The 13198-nt window shown below is 54.6% G+C and overlaps 1 protein-coding gene across 11 annotated transcripts in view; it reads left to right on the top strand.

The window, feature by feature from the left end:
• Positions 1 to 13198, top strand: part of FGFR1 (fibroblast growth factor receptor 1) — a 42019-nt gene that overhangs the window by 25930 nt on the left and 2891 nt on the right. For 4 of the 11 annotated variants that reach the window (XM_036932202.2, XM_036932206.2, XM_036932208.2 and 1 more), the window contains exons 3-13: positions 1228 to 1494; positions 2837 to 2926; positions 3171 to 3343; positions 4939 to 5062; positions 6202 to 6392; positions 8289 to 8433; positions 10411 to 10613; positions 11448 to 11593; positions 11825 to 11946; positions 12355 to 12465; positions 12955 to 13145. In XM_036932202.2, coding sequence (XP_036788097.1) covers positions 1228 to 1494; positions 2837 to 2926; positions 3171 to 3343; positions 4939 to 5062; positions 6202 to 6392; positions 8289 to 8433; positions 10411 to 10613; positions 11448 to 11593; positions 11825 to 11946; positions 12355 to 12465; positions 12955 to 13145 — 1763 coding nt within the window. The remainder of the gene's footprint in view (positions 1 to 1227; positions 1495 to 2836; positions 2927 to 3170; positions 3344 to 4938; positions 5063 to 6201; positions 6393 to 8288; positions 8434 to 10410; positions 10614 to 11447; positions 11594 to 11824; positions 11947 to 12354; positions 12466 to 12954; positions 13146 to 13198) is intronic. The other 7 variants (XM_036932203.2, XM_036932213.2, XM_036932204.2 and 4 more) reach the window with 6 other exon arrangements.

The following is a 13198-nucleotide window of genomic DNA, read 5'->3' on the forward strand; positions in this document are numbered from 1 at the left end:
AAACCCTTTTAAGGTGGCACCCCCCACCCTTTTTGGATGACTCAGTATTTACCCAATAGTGAAGACAGAGACCTTGGGTTGAAGAAGATCAGACCTACCTTGGCCCCCAGCCTGATCCAAGGCCCCTCTGAAGCAAGGGTAAGAGATGTGCACGGTGACAAGTGCATTCTTTTTGGGGGGGCGGAGGGGACAGTTGGCAGAAAATGCGGGGGGCATGCTTAGACATCCTGAGAGGAAATAGAAACGGCATGCCCCCTCGTTGGTGACAAGTGGGGTGTTCAGAAGATAGGTAGCCGCCTAGGACAGTGGACTTTTCTGTGCTGCCTTATTAGCATGAGTGCTGGTGGCAAGAGGGATAGACGGGTGAATGGGGCTGCATCTGATCCCAGGAGCTGTGGGCCACCCGGGCTCAGGGAAAGAGAGGTGAGGGGCAGTGGGTGTGATCCGTAGTGTGCTGGGGGAGGCAGGTGGGGGCTCCAAATGGGGAGCCCTGCAGCAGGATGAGGAGAAAGGAGCTTTGTGTGCAGGGGCTTCGGCTGCCAGGCAAGTGTGGGTTTTGTGGCAGCTGCCGGCCCCTGGTCCTAATATAGTCAAAAGTTCCAAAGACTCTGTCCTGACACCTGTTAGCAAGAGGCTCCCCTGAGTTGACCCCTCCTTGGCCGTCTCTCCCACACACGCATCATGAGCATCTGACACATGGATGGGGGGAGGGAGTGCGACCCCTGTGCTGAGTCACTTGAACCAGAGCCCCTGTTGATAAATTGCATTCTCCCAGCTTGCTTGGTGGCTGCTGGATTTTTAATGAGTGGAGTTTGTTCACCTGTTACTAGGGAAAGGGGTGAGGCTGACTTAGCCAGAGGGAAATGGGGTGTTCCTCTGGCAAGTGGCCATTGTTGGCAAAGAACTGGGGGGTGGGGGTGCTGCCTTTTACCCAGGGATGGAGAGAAGTGAAACATGAACCGACATGAGCCGCTTAATGCCGCTGCAGCTGCTTCCTAACTTTGCCTCTTTCTTCCTTTGACCTTTGGAGGAGTGGGGTGGAGAGGAAGAGATGGGTGCCTGCAGGTAGCCAGCCACTCCGACCGCCCTGCTCGGTGCCCCTCCTGGCTCTGTGACCCCTGGGGTGCTGTGACTCCAGGCGGCTAGCGGCCCGCATAATTCCCATGTCTCTCCTCCCTTCCTCTCCGCCCCTTGCTTTCTCTCCTTGGCCCCCGTGGGTGGCTGCAGCCCAGCCCTGGGGAGCCCCTGTGGAAGTGGAGACCTTCCTGGTCCACCCTGGTGACCTGCTGCAGCTTCGCTGTCGGCTGCGGGATGATGTCCAGAGCATCAACTGGCTGCGCGACGGGGCACAGCTGGTGGACAGCAACCGTACACGCATCACGGGGGAGGAGGTGGAGGTGCGGGACTCGGTGCCTGCTGACTCTGGCCTCTACGCGTGTGTGACCAGCAGCCCCTCGGGCAGTGACACCACCTACTTCTCCGTCAATGTCTCAGGTTGGTAGCAGAGCCCTGTCCTTACCCCGTCCTTGATCCGCCCCTCCAACCCTCTGCCCCCAGGGGAGGTGAGCCTCCTCCCCTTCTGCGATCTGCCCCAACTCTGCTGCAGAAACTGCTGCCTGCTAGCATTGCTCCCTGCCCGCCGCTGCCTTAGCTCTAGGGTGACCAGGTGGTGTGGGCCTCGGGCCAGAGATGTGGGGCTGCCGGGATCAACCATGGAGGTGTCTGCTGCCCCACTTGGGGCATTAAGACTGATTTCTCCACCTTGGCTTGTCCAGGCTGCCAGGGTGCCACGTAGGGCTCAGCTGGTTTTCATCCTGCCATCCCCTTGCCATTTGGACTTGGTACTTAGCTTAGCAATTAGAGCCCCGGAATACGTGGTGAGCTCCTCCCGCCGTGGGGAAGGATCCAGGCTTACCACCATATCCACAGGCTTTATGGAAAACATCTGTCCTCCAGCTTCCGGAGCTGTGGTAGCACAGCCAGGGAGCCCTAGAACTCTGTGACTTTGGGAGTCTGCCACTTTGAGAATGGGACTTTCATAAAAGTGCAGGATTGGATGGAGTAGGGCTGAAATTTTCTTTATGTCATTTGTGCATCCAGAGGTGTGGGCTTGGAACCTCCTACCCTCCGCCAGCATTTAGACCCTGCCTGCGACTGAGGGATCTGTCTCCTTTATTTCTCTCCAGGACCCCAAAAGCATTAGGAAGGACTGGAAAAAGATCTGGCATGAACTCCAGTTGGGGACATGTGTGTCAAACCCTTGGAAGGGGTGGCCACTAGGGGGAGAGACGCTGGTGGCTGTGGACTGTGTGCTGGGCTCACTGTCTGCTCTGGTTAAGAAGGGCAGCTCCCAAGCCTTGGCAGATGCATGCTAGAAAAATTCTGACTGGAGGTATTTCAGCCCATGGTTTTGGAAATAGCTTCTGGTTGCAGTGCACCTAGATCTGTCTGGGTTTCCAAAGAAGGATACATTCCCAGGCTGCTCGTCTGACATCCGGAGCATCTGGGTGGTACTGAGATGAGCGAGCCTCTGAATGCAGTGTGGCATCAAATGAAAGAGGACCCGCTGCGCTGGTGTAACTGCCCAGTGCAAAGGCTTCTGGGAAGAGGGCGGTACATATGGTTGGGGAAGGAGGGGCAGGCATAGAGCATGTGGCGCTAGCCGGTGGAGAGACCACCACTCAGGGAGGAGTGGGACTGGGTGTCGGAACAGGGAGGGGCATCTGCATTCATCTGAAACTGGACTGCCTTTATGTTCACGGCCAGCTGTTGTAGAGGTAGAACTTTCGCGCCCTCTCCTCGTAGGGACCTCAGTGCCCCTTCCACCCTCCCACAGATGCCCTCCCCTCCTCAGAGGACGACGATGACGATGATGACTCTTCTTCAGAGGAGAAAGAGGCGGACAACACCAAACCGAACCGTATGCGTGAGACGCTGTTTCCTATCTTCCTACCCTTTGAGTGGTGTGTGTGGGAAGGGGGAGGCGTGGATGGTTGTCTGGAGAAGGGTAGGAGAGGGCACCCAGAGTGGCGCTTGGCTGTTGGACCCCTCGGTGCCTTAATGTCCCAGGTGGTTGGCAGGTGGGTGGGGCATCTCGGGGTCCTGGCGTGGGCTCCCACCCTCGAGCCTGACTGGCCCCCTGCCTGTCTCTCTTGGCTTTCCTCGGGCAGCCGTGGCTCCATACTGGACGTCTCCAGAAAAGATGGAAAAGAAACTGCATGCGGTGCCAGCTGCCAAAACGGTGAAGTTCAAATGCCCTTCCAGTGGGACTCCTAACCCCACACTGCGCTGGCTGAAAAATGGCAAAGAATTCAAACCCGACCACAGGATTGGGGGCTACAAGGTATGTGCATGTAGTCAGAGGAACAGCAGAAGCTTAGAAAGATCCTCATTCTGTGCCTTACTTATTTCACATGTGCTTTTTAACCATACAAGTAATGCATTTTAGAAAAATTTCAAATATACAAATGTGAAAAAAAGTCTAAAACATCTCAGTCTTTTTTCTGTGTAGGGGTTTTCATGTAGTTGGTCACACTGCACATATAATTACTTATCTTGTCACTTGTTAACATTATAACATGAATCTTTTGCCATGTGGTTGAATGACTTTTCATGGCTACATAATATTCCATTGTTAAATTTCCCCTGATTTAATGAACTATTTTGTGGTAGCAGTTACTTTTTCAGTTTTTCTCTATTATATATAATGTTGCAGTGAATATATTTGTACTTGATCTTTGTCACTCTTAAAATGTTCTTTCTAGGACAAATGGCTAGCAGTGAAGTTACTAGATCAAAGTATAAGCAATTTTTAAGCCCTTGATGTGTATTACCCAATTACTTTCTTTTCCCTGATAATTAGGTAATTTTATTCGTTCATTAACTTACTCCGTTATTTCTTCAACACATGTCTTTCTTTCCAGAAAGTGTACTAGGCAGTAGAGTTCAAAGTACAAAGGGAAAAATGAAATTTTACTGTGAAGGAGTATTTAATGGAGGACAATTTTATGAGTTAGGGTATGATTTTATATATTAAGTTAACAATTACGTTCTTAAAAGGGAAAACTTATTTGCTGCCCCATAGCAGAGTATGACAATGAGAAGTTCACTGTACCTTTGGCAACAGATTGGATAGATGAAAGTATCTCATTGTTCTCTTGTGCATTATTTGCTTATTCACAAATGTAGACTTTTCATAAGTTAATAAACAATTTCCATTTCCTGCGGTAAAAATTGTGCTGTGACCATTTACATTTCTAGAAAAAGAATCGTCATAGTCCCTTTGTTAGACTTCGATCATACTTACAGTCCCTGTTTCTCTTCCATCTTATCTAGTTGCTCTTTTCTGATTAGTCTTGTAAAAGAGAAGCAAAGGAATTCATAAAAAATAGGGAAACATTTTAAATTAATTCCCCAAACACTTGCAGTGTGCAAGGCACTGCACAGTGAGTGGTACAAGGCAGGGTCCCTGCCCCTCCAGTCTGACGGGAGGGCAGACGTCTGTGAGAAGCAGGCTGTGATCAGTAGAGGCACAGAGGAACAGTAAGAACAGTCCTGACCCTTTGAAGCTCGGGCTGGAAGAGATGGTGTTTGGAATGGCATGCCAAGGGCAGGCAGGACTGGGCTCTTCTCGGCGAGCACTGACAACTTGGAGACAGAGGCATGTCCTCTGGAAAGTCCCCGTATATTTGGAAGGGTGAGGAGGCACATTGTCCAGGCCACACATGCCTGTGGCTGTTGTAGGTGGAGCCCCTCCCACCCATCTTGCTGGATGTCTTTCTTGAGCATAAGTGGACTTGGGGGTGGCAGTCTCTGCCCAGTCCTGACTCCCTGTGCTTTGCACTCTGACAGGTGGGGAGGCACCACAGGGCTCCAATAGTTTCACATGGCTTCTGCCTCCAAGCCCACAGTGGGGTGCTTTGACATGTTTCCCCCCAGGTTCGTTACGCCACCTGGAGCATCATCATGGACTCTGTGGTGCCTTCGGATAAGGGCAACTACACGTGCATCGTGGAGAACAAGTACGGCAGCATTAACCATACTTACCAGCTCGACGTCGTGGGTAAGAAGGCAGCAGCGACAAGAACAGGAGCTCAAAGGAAAGAGGGCAGAGGCATGGAGCAAACAGCCGCAGGCCCGGGTTCACTGAGGAGCAGAGGCAGGATGGGGTCGGCATTTCCTAGCTGTCACCCAAAGCAGGTCCCCTTCCTCTTTTGTGCCTTTCTCTCATCTGCAAGTAGCATTGGGGGTCAGATAGTACTGCACTTGTGAAGGAACAGGCTGTTTCTAGTTGCCACTGCACAAGGTGACTGGAGGTGATGCTAATTTAGCAACTGGTAATTTTGCTTCATGAATGTCAGCAGATGCAGGCACTTTACAACACCCACAATCCTCATGGCTCTCCTGCCAGGTAGGCTGTATTTCCCCTATATGGGGAGTAAACTGAGGCTGAGTCAGATGCCTAGTTAGTGTAGAACCCTAGGCCCGTGCTGCCTCCAGCGCATTGCAGGAGACACTAGGAAGAACACGATGCCTCCAAGGGCTGTTACTGCACCTGTTCCTTTGGAATTTCTGAATCTCACCCTCTGGGGATCTTACGGGAAAGGGTTTCCCAGCCAGCATTCTGTCTTGGTTTTGGGGATATAATTGTAAGAAGAAACTCCTGCTTTGGGAGGTCCATGGTGGGATCTGAGAGTCAGCCTTTTCCCTTTTTACAAAAAAAATTTTTATACTGAGGTACGTACAACAAAATACACAGATTTTCACGTACAGAGAGATTAGCTTTTCTAATGAGCTCCTCGGCAGTGTCAGGGTGGCTGCCCGCCAACCGTGCTTTGAACAGCAACATCTACATGACTTGCTGCAGTTTCAGTGAAGGAAGTGGGCTGGCTGAAGTCGGGGAGTGTGACTAAGATATAGGGTTCTCCGCTAAGGCAGGAGCGACTTCATATGTGTAGGGGTGCATTGCCACGCGGGAGGTTCCTCACAGCTCAGGACCCAGGAGAAGGGAGTCCCTTCTCCCAGCTCAGGTTCAAGGGGCCAGGGCTCAGCAGAGATGCTGGGAAGGACACTGCCTGTCTCTGGCAAAGCCAGCGGGGAGCACACTTCTCTTGGGTGTTCTGTGGGATGCCCTCCGCCAACATGCCACCAGGAGCAGACCATGCAGGGCCTGGCAAGCGTCTCCTCTCCATTCCTCCACAGAGCGGTCCCCTCACCGGCCCATCCTGCAGGCAGGGTTGCCTGCCAACAAGACAGTGGCCCTGGGCAGCAATGTGGAGTTCATGTGTAAGGTGTACAGTGACCCACAGCCCCACATCCAGTGGCTAAAGCACATTGAAGTGAACGGGAGTAAAATTGGTCCGGACAACCTGCCTTATGTCCAGATCTTGAAGGTAATCTTGGTCCCAGGCTCTGTGGGCTGGGTGCTGGGAAACAGATCTGTATCTCCAGGGCCCAGGGTGCTGTGGTTGGGCTCAGAGCGCACAGTGGGGACCCATTCCTTACCCTTCAGGCCCACCTGCATGTTCCATCCTAAACAGGGACCGCACCCTTCCCCAGGACTAAGGACAGCTCACAGAGGGAGGTGCGATGGGGACAGAGGGCTGGGCATGGGCGTTCCTGGTATCCAACAGGCTTGGAGACCAGGCCTTGAGGCCAGCTACTCAGGGAGGGCATCTGGGCTCCCACTTTCCCATTGCCCAGAACCAAAGCCTTTCCACAAGCATTTCCCAATTCTCAAATCACGTTCTTTCTGGCAAGTGGGGTGAGTGATGAGAGCGCAGCTCAGGTGGGGCTGGGAAAGCACATGTCACACACGGGTAAATTCTCAGCAGCTGCAGGAGTAATGGCACTTTCTTCCTTTCTCCTCTCACTCCTGGACTTTTCACTGTCCCTGAATGCGCCATTAATCCAGGGAAGGTAATTGCCTAATTCTCCAGTGGATCTTGCCACAGCAAGTAACCAGAAGCTGAGACAGCGGTTTACCTCCTGGTCCCACAGTTAGACCTCATCCTCCCCTGGCGTGGCCGTCCCAGAGATTTACTGGCTCCCCGTTCTCTTGCTTTGCTCCTGGTGCTGAATCTGCCATGTAGGAAATAGGGCTGTGGCCTCGGGCCTCGCCTCAGCCACTGTGTCCCTTCACAATCTCTGCCCTAGAACTGGAAGACTGGGTTTAACACAAACAGAATGCTTGATAGGGGGCAGTGATGTTTTGAAGTTTATTTTTCAGCCAGATGCTTTGGGCTTTGGAAGTTAATGCACTTGGTCCTACTGACCAGGGAAAGATGATGCATCTTACTAAGCGGCCCCCTTATCCCAGCTTCCTGGGCCTGCCTTACCGTCACATGGGGACCAAGCAGGGCCGCCTCTCAGTGTCTGCCCACCTGACTGGCTTGTCATTGGTTTGTTCCAGCATTCAGGGACTAATAGCTCGGATGCGGAGCTGCTCACCCTGTTCAATGTGACAGAGGCCCAGAGCGGGGAGTATGTGTGTAAGGTTTCCAATTATATTGGTGAAACTAACCAGTCTGCGTGGCTCACTGTCACCAGACCTGTGGCCAAAGGTAATGGAGATGGATGGTAATGGGGCTGGGAGTTTGATGTTGGCCCCATGCTCCTGGGGCAGATGGGGAAGCCAGCGTCCAACATGCCCCACCCGCTCCGACCCCCATTACCTGCTGTGTTTCTAGTGCCCAGAGCCATGGAAAAATACCCGGCCTGGGAGGCTGGTTTGGTTTGGCACCATGCTGGCGTCTGACCCCTCCGCCTTCTGTGTGCTCCTTGGCTGTGCGTGCCCTCATGGGGAAAGTCATGCTGCAGACTGGAAGTGGAGCGGTGGATAAGGGAAGGGACCAGGTGTTCCCTTGTGAACCAGCGTCCCCAGGCCCTGTGTGTGTGTGTACGCACACCTGCAGCCCCTGTCCACCCCTCCTGTGTGTGCCCTCTGACGTCTTTCCCTGAAACCAAACAGCCCCCCACCCACCGGGCCCCATTTCTCCATGCTGCCCACCGCCCGCATGCTTGGAGGGCCCGGGGCTGCCAGCCTGGTGAAGGGTTGTAACCACCCTCGTGGCCTCAGGTCTGCCAAACTCCCCACCTTGGGGCCTCACTGTCTTTCTCTAACAGGTCTCACTGCCTGGTGGTGTGTGTGTTCCTGGTTGCAAAGGCGATGCGGGGGAACGTCTCTTCCTCTGATTTTTTTTTCTTTGCTCTCTGTCCTCCCTTCCTCTATGCCTCTGAGAGGTCTCACGACCTGTGCTTGTCCCCTTTGCTTCCGTTGTCTCTTCTAGACTGCCGGCGTCAACACTACCGACAAAGAGATGGAAGTGCTTCACTTGAGGAATGTGTCCTTTGAGGACGCGGGGGAGTATACATGCTTGGCGGGTAACTCTATCGGACTCTCTCATCACTCTGCATGGTTGACCGTTCTGGAAGGTACACACTGTACTTCTCTCGATGTCCTGCCCTCGCCATGGGCATGAGGGGACCATGCATTTCAGGGCCAGGGGAGACCCAGAGCCGGGAGAGGTAGAGGAATGGGCTCCTGTGGGTCATTTGTCCAACCCTGAGGGTTCCATCTTCTCAGCTCACTGTGGAGCTTTCCTTGTTAGGCAGGAACCCAGAAGCCTCCCGTTGGTACCTGCATCTGGCTCTCCCCTCGGCCGGTGCAATGCATGCCTGGGGTGTGGATTTAATCTGCAGCTGGGCTCTCCTCCAGAGCAGGCTCCTTCCATCCTTGGGCCCAGCAGCCTTCCCTGGCTTGTCTGACCCATTCTTGCCAGCCCCCAAAGTCTCAGCGAGGGCCCCCACCTCTTGCTGATTGTAGGCACCTGCAAAGAGGGGCTTGCTGCTTACAAGGAGCAGTGAGGGCTCACCCGCCCTCCCATACGGCTGTCCTCGATCTCGGAGGAGGAGAGAGGCTCAGCTAGCCAAGGGAACTTAGCTGCTCTAAGTTCGGCTTGTCTTAGGCTTGATGATGCCCGCTTATCCTCTGTGTCTGCCGGTGTTCCTCCTCTTCCAGGAGGGGAGGTCTGTGTGTTGGGCCGGGAAGGAAGGAGCCTACAGGCTGGCTGCTCAGGGCGGGGCTGGTGACTGCGGGGCTGGAGCTGGTGCGTGGCCTCTGCCAGGGTCCTGATGCGGTGTGGGCTCGTCCTCCCGTAGTCCCGCTGCGCCTCATCTCCTTTGCCCTCTCCTCCGTGCTGCCCGCCCCACTGGGTCTGCTGATGCCCCTGAGGGAGGCGAAGTGTTCTGTTGTTCCCTGTCACTGTTTCCGTCCCATGTGTGTTCCCCATCCATTCTGCGCTTCTTGACACTGTGGGGTGAGAGAAATACCGTTTTCTCTCTCCTTGTCAGCTCTGCTGTCTCCTTGTCAGGCCTGGGGAAGCTGTCTCGGGGCTCAGTGTGGGGTCACACCCCATGCCTCCAGGGGCGGGGGTTCCCTGGGGTGCCTGCGCCTGTGGCCGGCTGGCGTCTCTGAAAGGGGAGGATCAGGCGCAGAGCTGGGGCAGGGGCGCTCCGTGACGCCGGCGCTGTGGGTGCTGGCTGTGGGCCCCCCCAGCCCCTCACGTGGCAGGCAGAGGTGGCTTCAGCTGGGTGGGCTTCTATGGAAATGGAGGGCGGGAAGGGAAGGGATTTCTGAAGGGAATAAAATAATGCTCCCCGCTGACCAGTTCCTTCATCAGTGTTTGAATTAGGGCCAGTGAGTGGAATTCTTAAGAACTGCAGTAAGTGTACATTTTCATTTCAAGCAGTCCAGACATGTTTGAAAAAATTAGTTTTGCCTGTGGCTTGACAAGGTGTAAATATAACATGTGTGACCTGACACAGGTAAACAGGCGAAAGGTGAGATAGGACATAGACTGGGTACCACCCCCCCACCCACCCCTGCCTCCACTCATCCTCATTCTGGGAGGCCTGCTGTAGGCCAGGCACTGTGGCACACAGACATGAACAGGGCACCATTCTGGCCCTCCAGGCACTCAGGGACTCTTAGGGTCAAAAGACGGCAGCAGCTCATGAGAGGCGTGTGCACACAGTGCGGGGGGCTCTGCTGAGAGGGGCCATGTTTCCCCAAGGAAGCTGAGAAAGGCCTGGCAGAGTCCCTGGTGCCCACCTAGCCCAGCAGTGCCTCTGAGCAGGGAGGGCTCCTGGGATAAAGGAGGATGGGCATCATGTAGCAAAGTGGTTCTAGTCCATTCCTCTTGGGAAATTTGAGTCAGGATCAGGAAGCCTCAAGGATCATAGCAAATCTGATCCATCCAGTGCCAGAACCCCGATGCTTGCTGGGACCTGGCTTGGTTCTTTCCCCTAAAGATTCCTAAGGCAAAGAGATGGGTATTGCTTCTCTGATGGAGCGGGGACCCTGGTGGGCTGGGCACAGAGCCTCCTGACACTCTGTTCACACCGACCCAGCCCTGGAAGAGAGGCCGGCAGTGATGACCTCACCCCTGTACCTGGAGATTGTCATCTACTGCACAGGGGCCTTCCTCATCTCCTGCATGGTGGGCTCGGTCATCATCTACAAGATGAGGAGTGGCACCAAGAAGAGCGACTTCCACAGCCAGCTGGCCGTGCACAAGCTGGCCAAGAGCATCCCTCTGCGCAGACAGGTAACAGAAAGTAGATAGGGGGTCTGAACGCTCTAGGCACCTACTCTCCCTGTGCCTCCGAGGGCTTTTCCCGAACCTTCCAGCACCCTACTCTCCCCAGCCTACCACTAATGGCTCTCCTCCTGGCTTTGGGACCAGGGCCAGTGGAATGTCCTAAGGGCTCCACACTCAGGTTCCAGGCTGTTCTAGCCCATGAATTCCATACGCCCACCAGCCAACTCCATTCCCCTCCTCACCTGGTATGAGGACTGGGGGAATGTCCTAGCCAGTTGAATGTGCAACTGATACTGTGTATTTGAACTGTCCCCGAGGGCTGGATAGAAGTGCAAAGATACAGGGTAGAGGAGGATAGAGGAGGGACTGAGCCAGGTCCCAGCATGCTCTCTCTCGTGTGGGCCACCCTCCCTCCACCCAGGGAAATGGAACAGGCACCAAAGGCATGTGAAAGGAGGGAGCGCTCACTCAGAGCTGCTAATTCTGGAAGGTGCTTCGGGAGTTAGGGACCCATATCTGAGGGCAGGGGTTTCACAGAGAATCAGGGCAAGAATAGAGTTGTTATTGCAAAGGTATAAAGCATCAGTCTGGAAGAGGTACGTGTGGTCTGCTCCTGTTAAAGGTGAGTAAATGGAAGCCCAGAGAGGCTAATTGGTGTCGAAAATTAATTAGTGGTAAGAATTCAGACCTCTTGTGGTCATTAGGAAGGACATAAGATAACAGACACATAACCTCTGCCACGGGTGGAAAGCCCTGGCCAGGAATCGGAGGACTCGGCTTCCCCAATGCCCCCGCCGCCCTGCCACCCCATCCTCGCTAGAAGGGTGACCCCACGCTTTCCTGCAGGTGTCGGCAGACTCCAGCGCATCCATGAATTCTGGGGTTCTGCTGGTTCGGCCCTCGCGTCTCTCCTCCAGCGGGACACCCATGCTGGCTGGGGTCTCTGAATATGAGCTTCCTGAAGACCCTCGCTGGGAGCTGCCTCGAGACAGGTATTGCACCACCCTTGACTTCCAGGGACACCCCCTGCCTGTCGTCCTAATGGTGTAAGTCATGTGTATGAGAGCTAACCAGGAGTGAAGGCATTCCAGGGGCATCCAGAAATAGTAACTCCCACTTTCCGCTGTCACTTGGATGAAATTGGGAGAGGTAGGGCTGAGATGGCCTCTCAAGGCTTGAACTTTACCAGCTCTGACTTAGACCACCTTTGTTTTCCCCAAAAGACTGGTTTTAGGCAAACCCCTGGGAGAGGGCTGCTTTGGACAGGTGGTGCTGGCAGAGGCCATCGGGCTAGACAAGGACAAACCTAACCGCGTGACCAAAGTGGCTGTGAAGATGTTGAAGTGTAAGTGACATTCCTGTCCTTGTGGCAACCATCCCTCCCTTTTCCAAGCAGAGCGGGGTCCTTGGGCCAAACAGCACAGCCTGTCTGCTGCTCATGCATTGTCCACACCTGCTTAGAGGGGCGGGGGCCTCTGCACCCCAAGAGTGCCATCATCTCACCATCCTTGGCTTCAAGCAGGGTTGTGGGCAGGTACTCATTGCTGCTTTTTCTAACCATATCTTCCACCTGACTCATCACCACAATGGCTGTCCTAAGAGGAGAGGGACAATAAATCTGGATGTGAAAAGGGGAGGAGAGAAGCAAGTCCCGCAGTGGAGGGCGCACCTCACCCTCTCCCTTAGCTTTTTCTCCTTTGCCCTCCCTCCGAAAGCCCATGAGTCTCACCCCCTCTCTGGTCTGTGTGTAAAGCGGACGCAACAGAGAAAGACCTGTCGGACCTGATCTCTGAGATGGAGATGATGAAGATGATCGGGAAGCACAAGAACATCATCAACCTGCTGGGGGCCTGCACGCAGGATGGTAGGCGTTGAGCACCTCGGGGAAGCGTCTCAGACGGGAACCGGGCCTCCTGCTCCCAGAAGTGTCCCGGGGAAGAGGAGGAGCTGGGGTGTCAGTGAGCAGGCAACTTAGGGCAGGGGGCTAAAAAGAGGGGGTTCAAAGGCATTTAAAGAGAGGCCCGTTAGTGGGAGTGGGACTGTTGTGTCATGGGGTCTGGGCCGAGGCCGGCGGTGTTCAACTGAGGACACTGGCTGGCTCTCGCTCAGTGTGTGGACAGCAGCAGGCAAGTGACCGAGGTCCAGGTTAGGGCCTTACCCCCAGTTTTGCTCGGGGACTTTCTAGGCTCTGCTGGGAAGGACTGTTCACCGACTTTGGGTAGTGGGGTGAATTTCCTGGATGCCATAACAGGGCGGTTGGGATGAGGGGACAAAAGCGCTGTGCTAGTCGGGGGTGAAAGTCCCTTGGTGGAGCCGAGCCCGCTCGCCCTGATGGCTCTGCATCCTCCCCCAGGTCCTTTGTACGTCATCGTGGAGTACGCCTCCAAGGGCAACCTGCGAGAGTACCTGCAGGCCCGGAGGCCGCCCGGGCTGGAGTACTGTTACAACCCCAGCCACAACCCAGAGGAGCAGCTCTCCTCCAAAGACCTGGTGTCCTGCGCCTACCAGGTGGCCCGAGGCATGGAGTATCTGGCCTCCAAGAAGGTGTGGCACCTGAGTGCCCCAGGCGAAGTCGGGATGGGAGCAGAGCCCTCCTC

Source organism: Manis pentadactyla, chromosome 7, assembly GCF_030020395.1.
Source record: "Manis pentadactyla isolate mManPen7 chromosome 7, mManPen7.hap1, whole genome shotgun sequence".
Taxonomy (NCBI): domain Eukaryota; kingdom Metazoa; phylum Chordata; class Mammalia; order Pholidota; family Manidae; genus Manis; species Manis pentadactyla.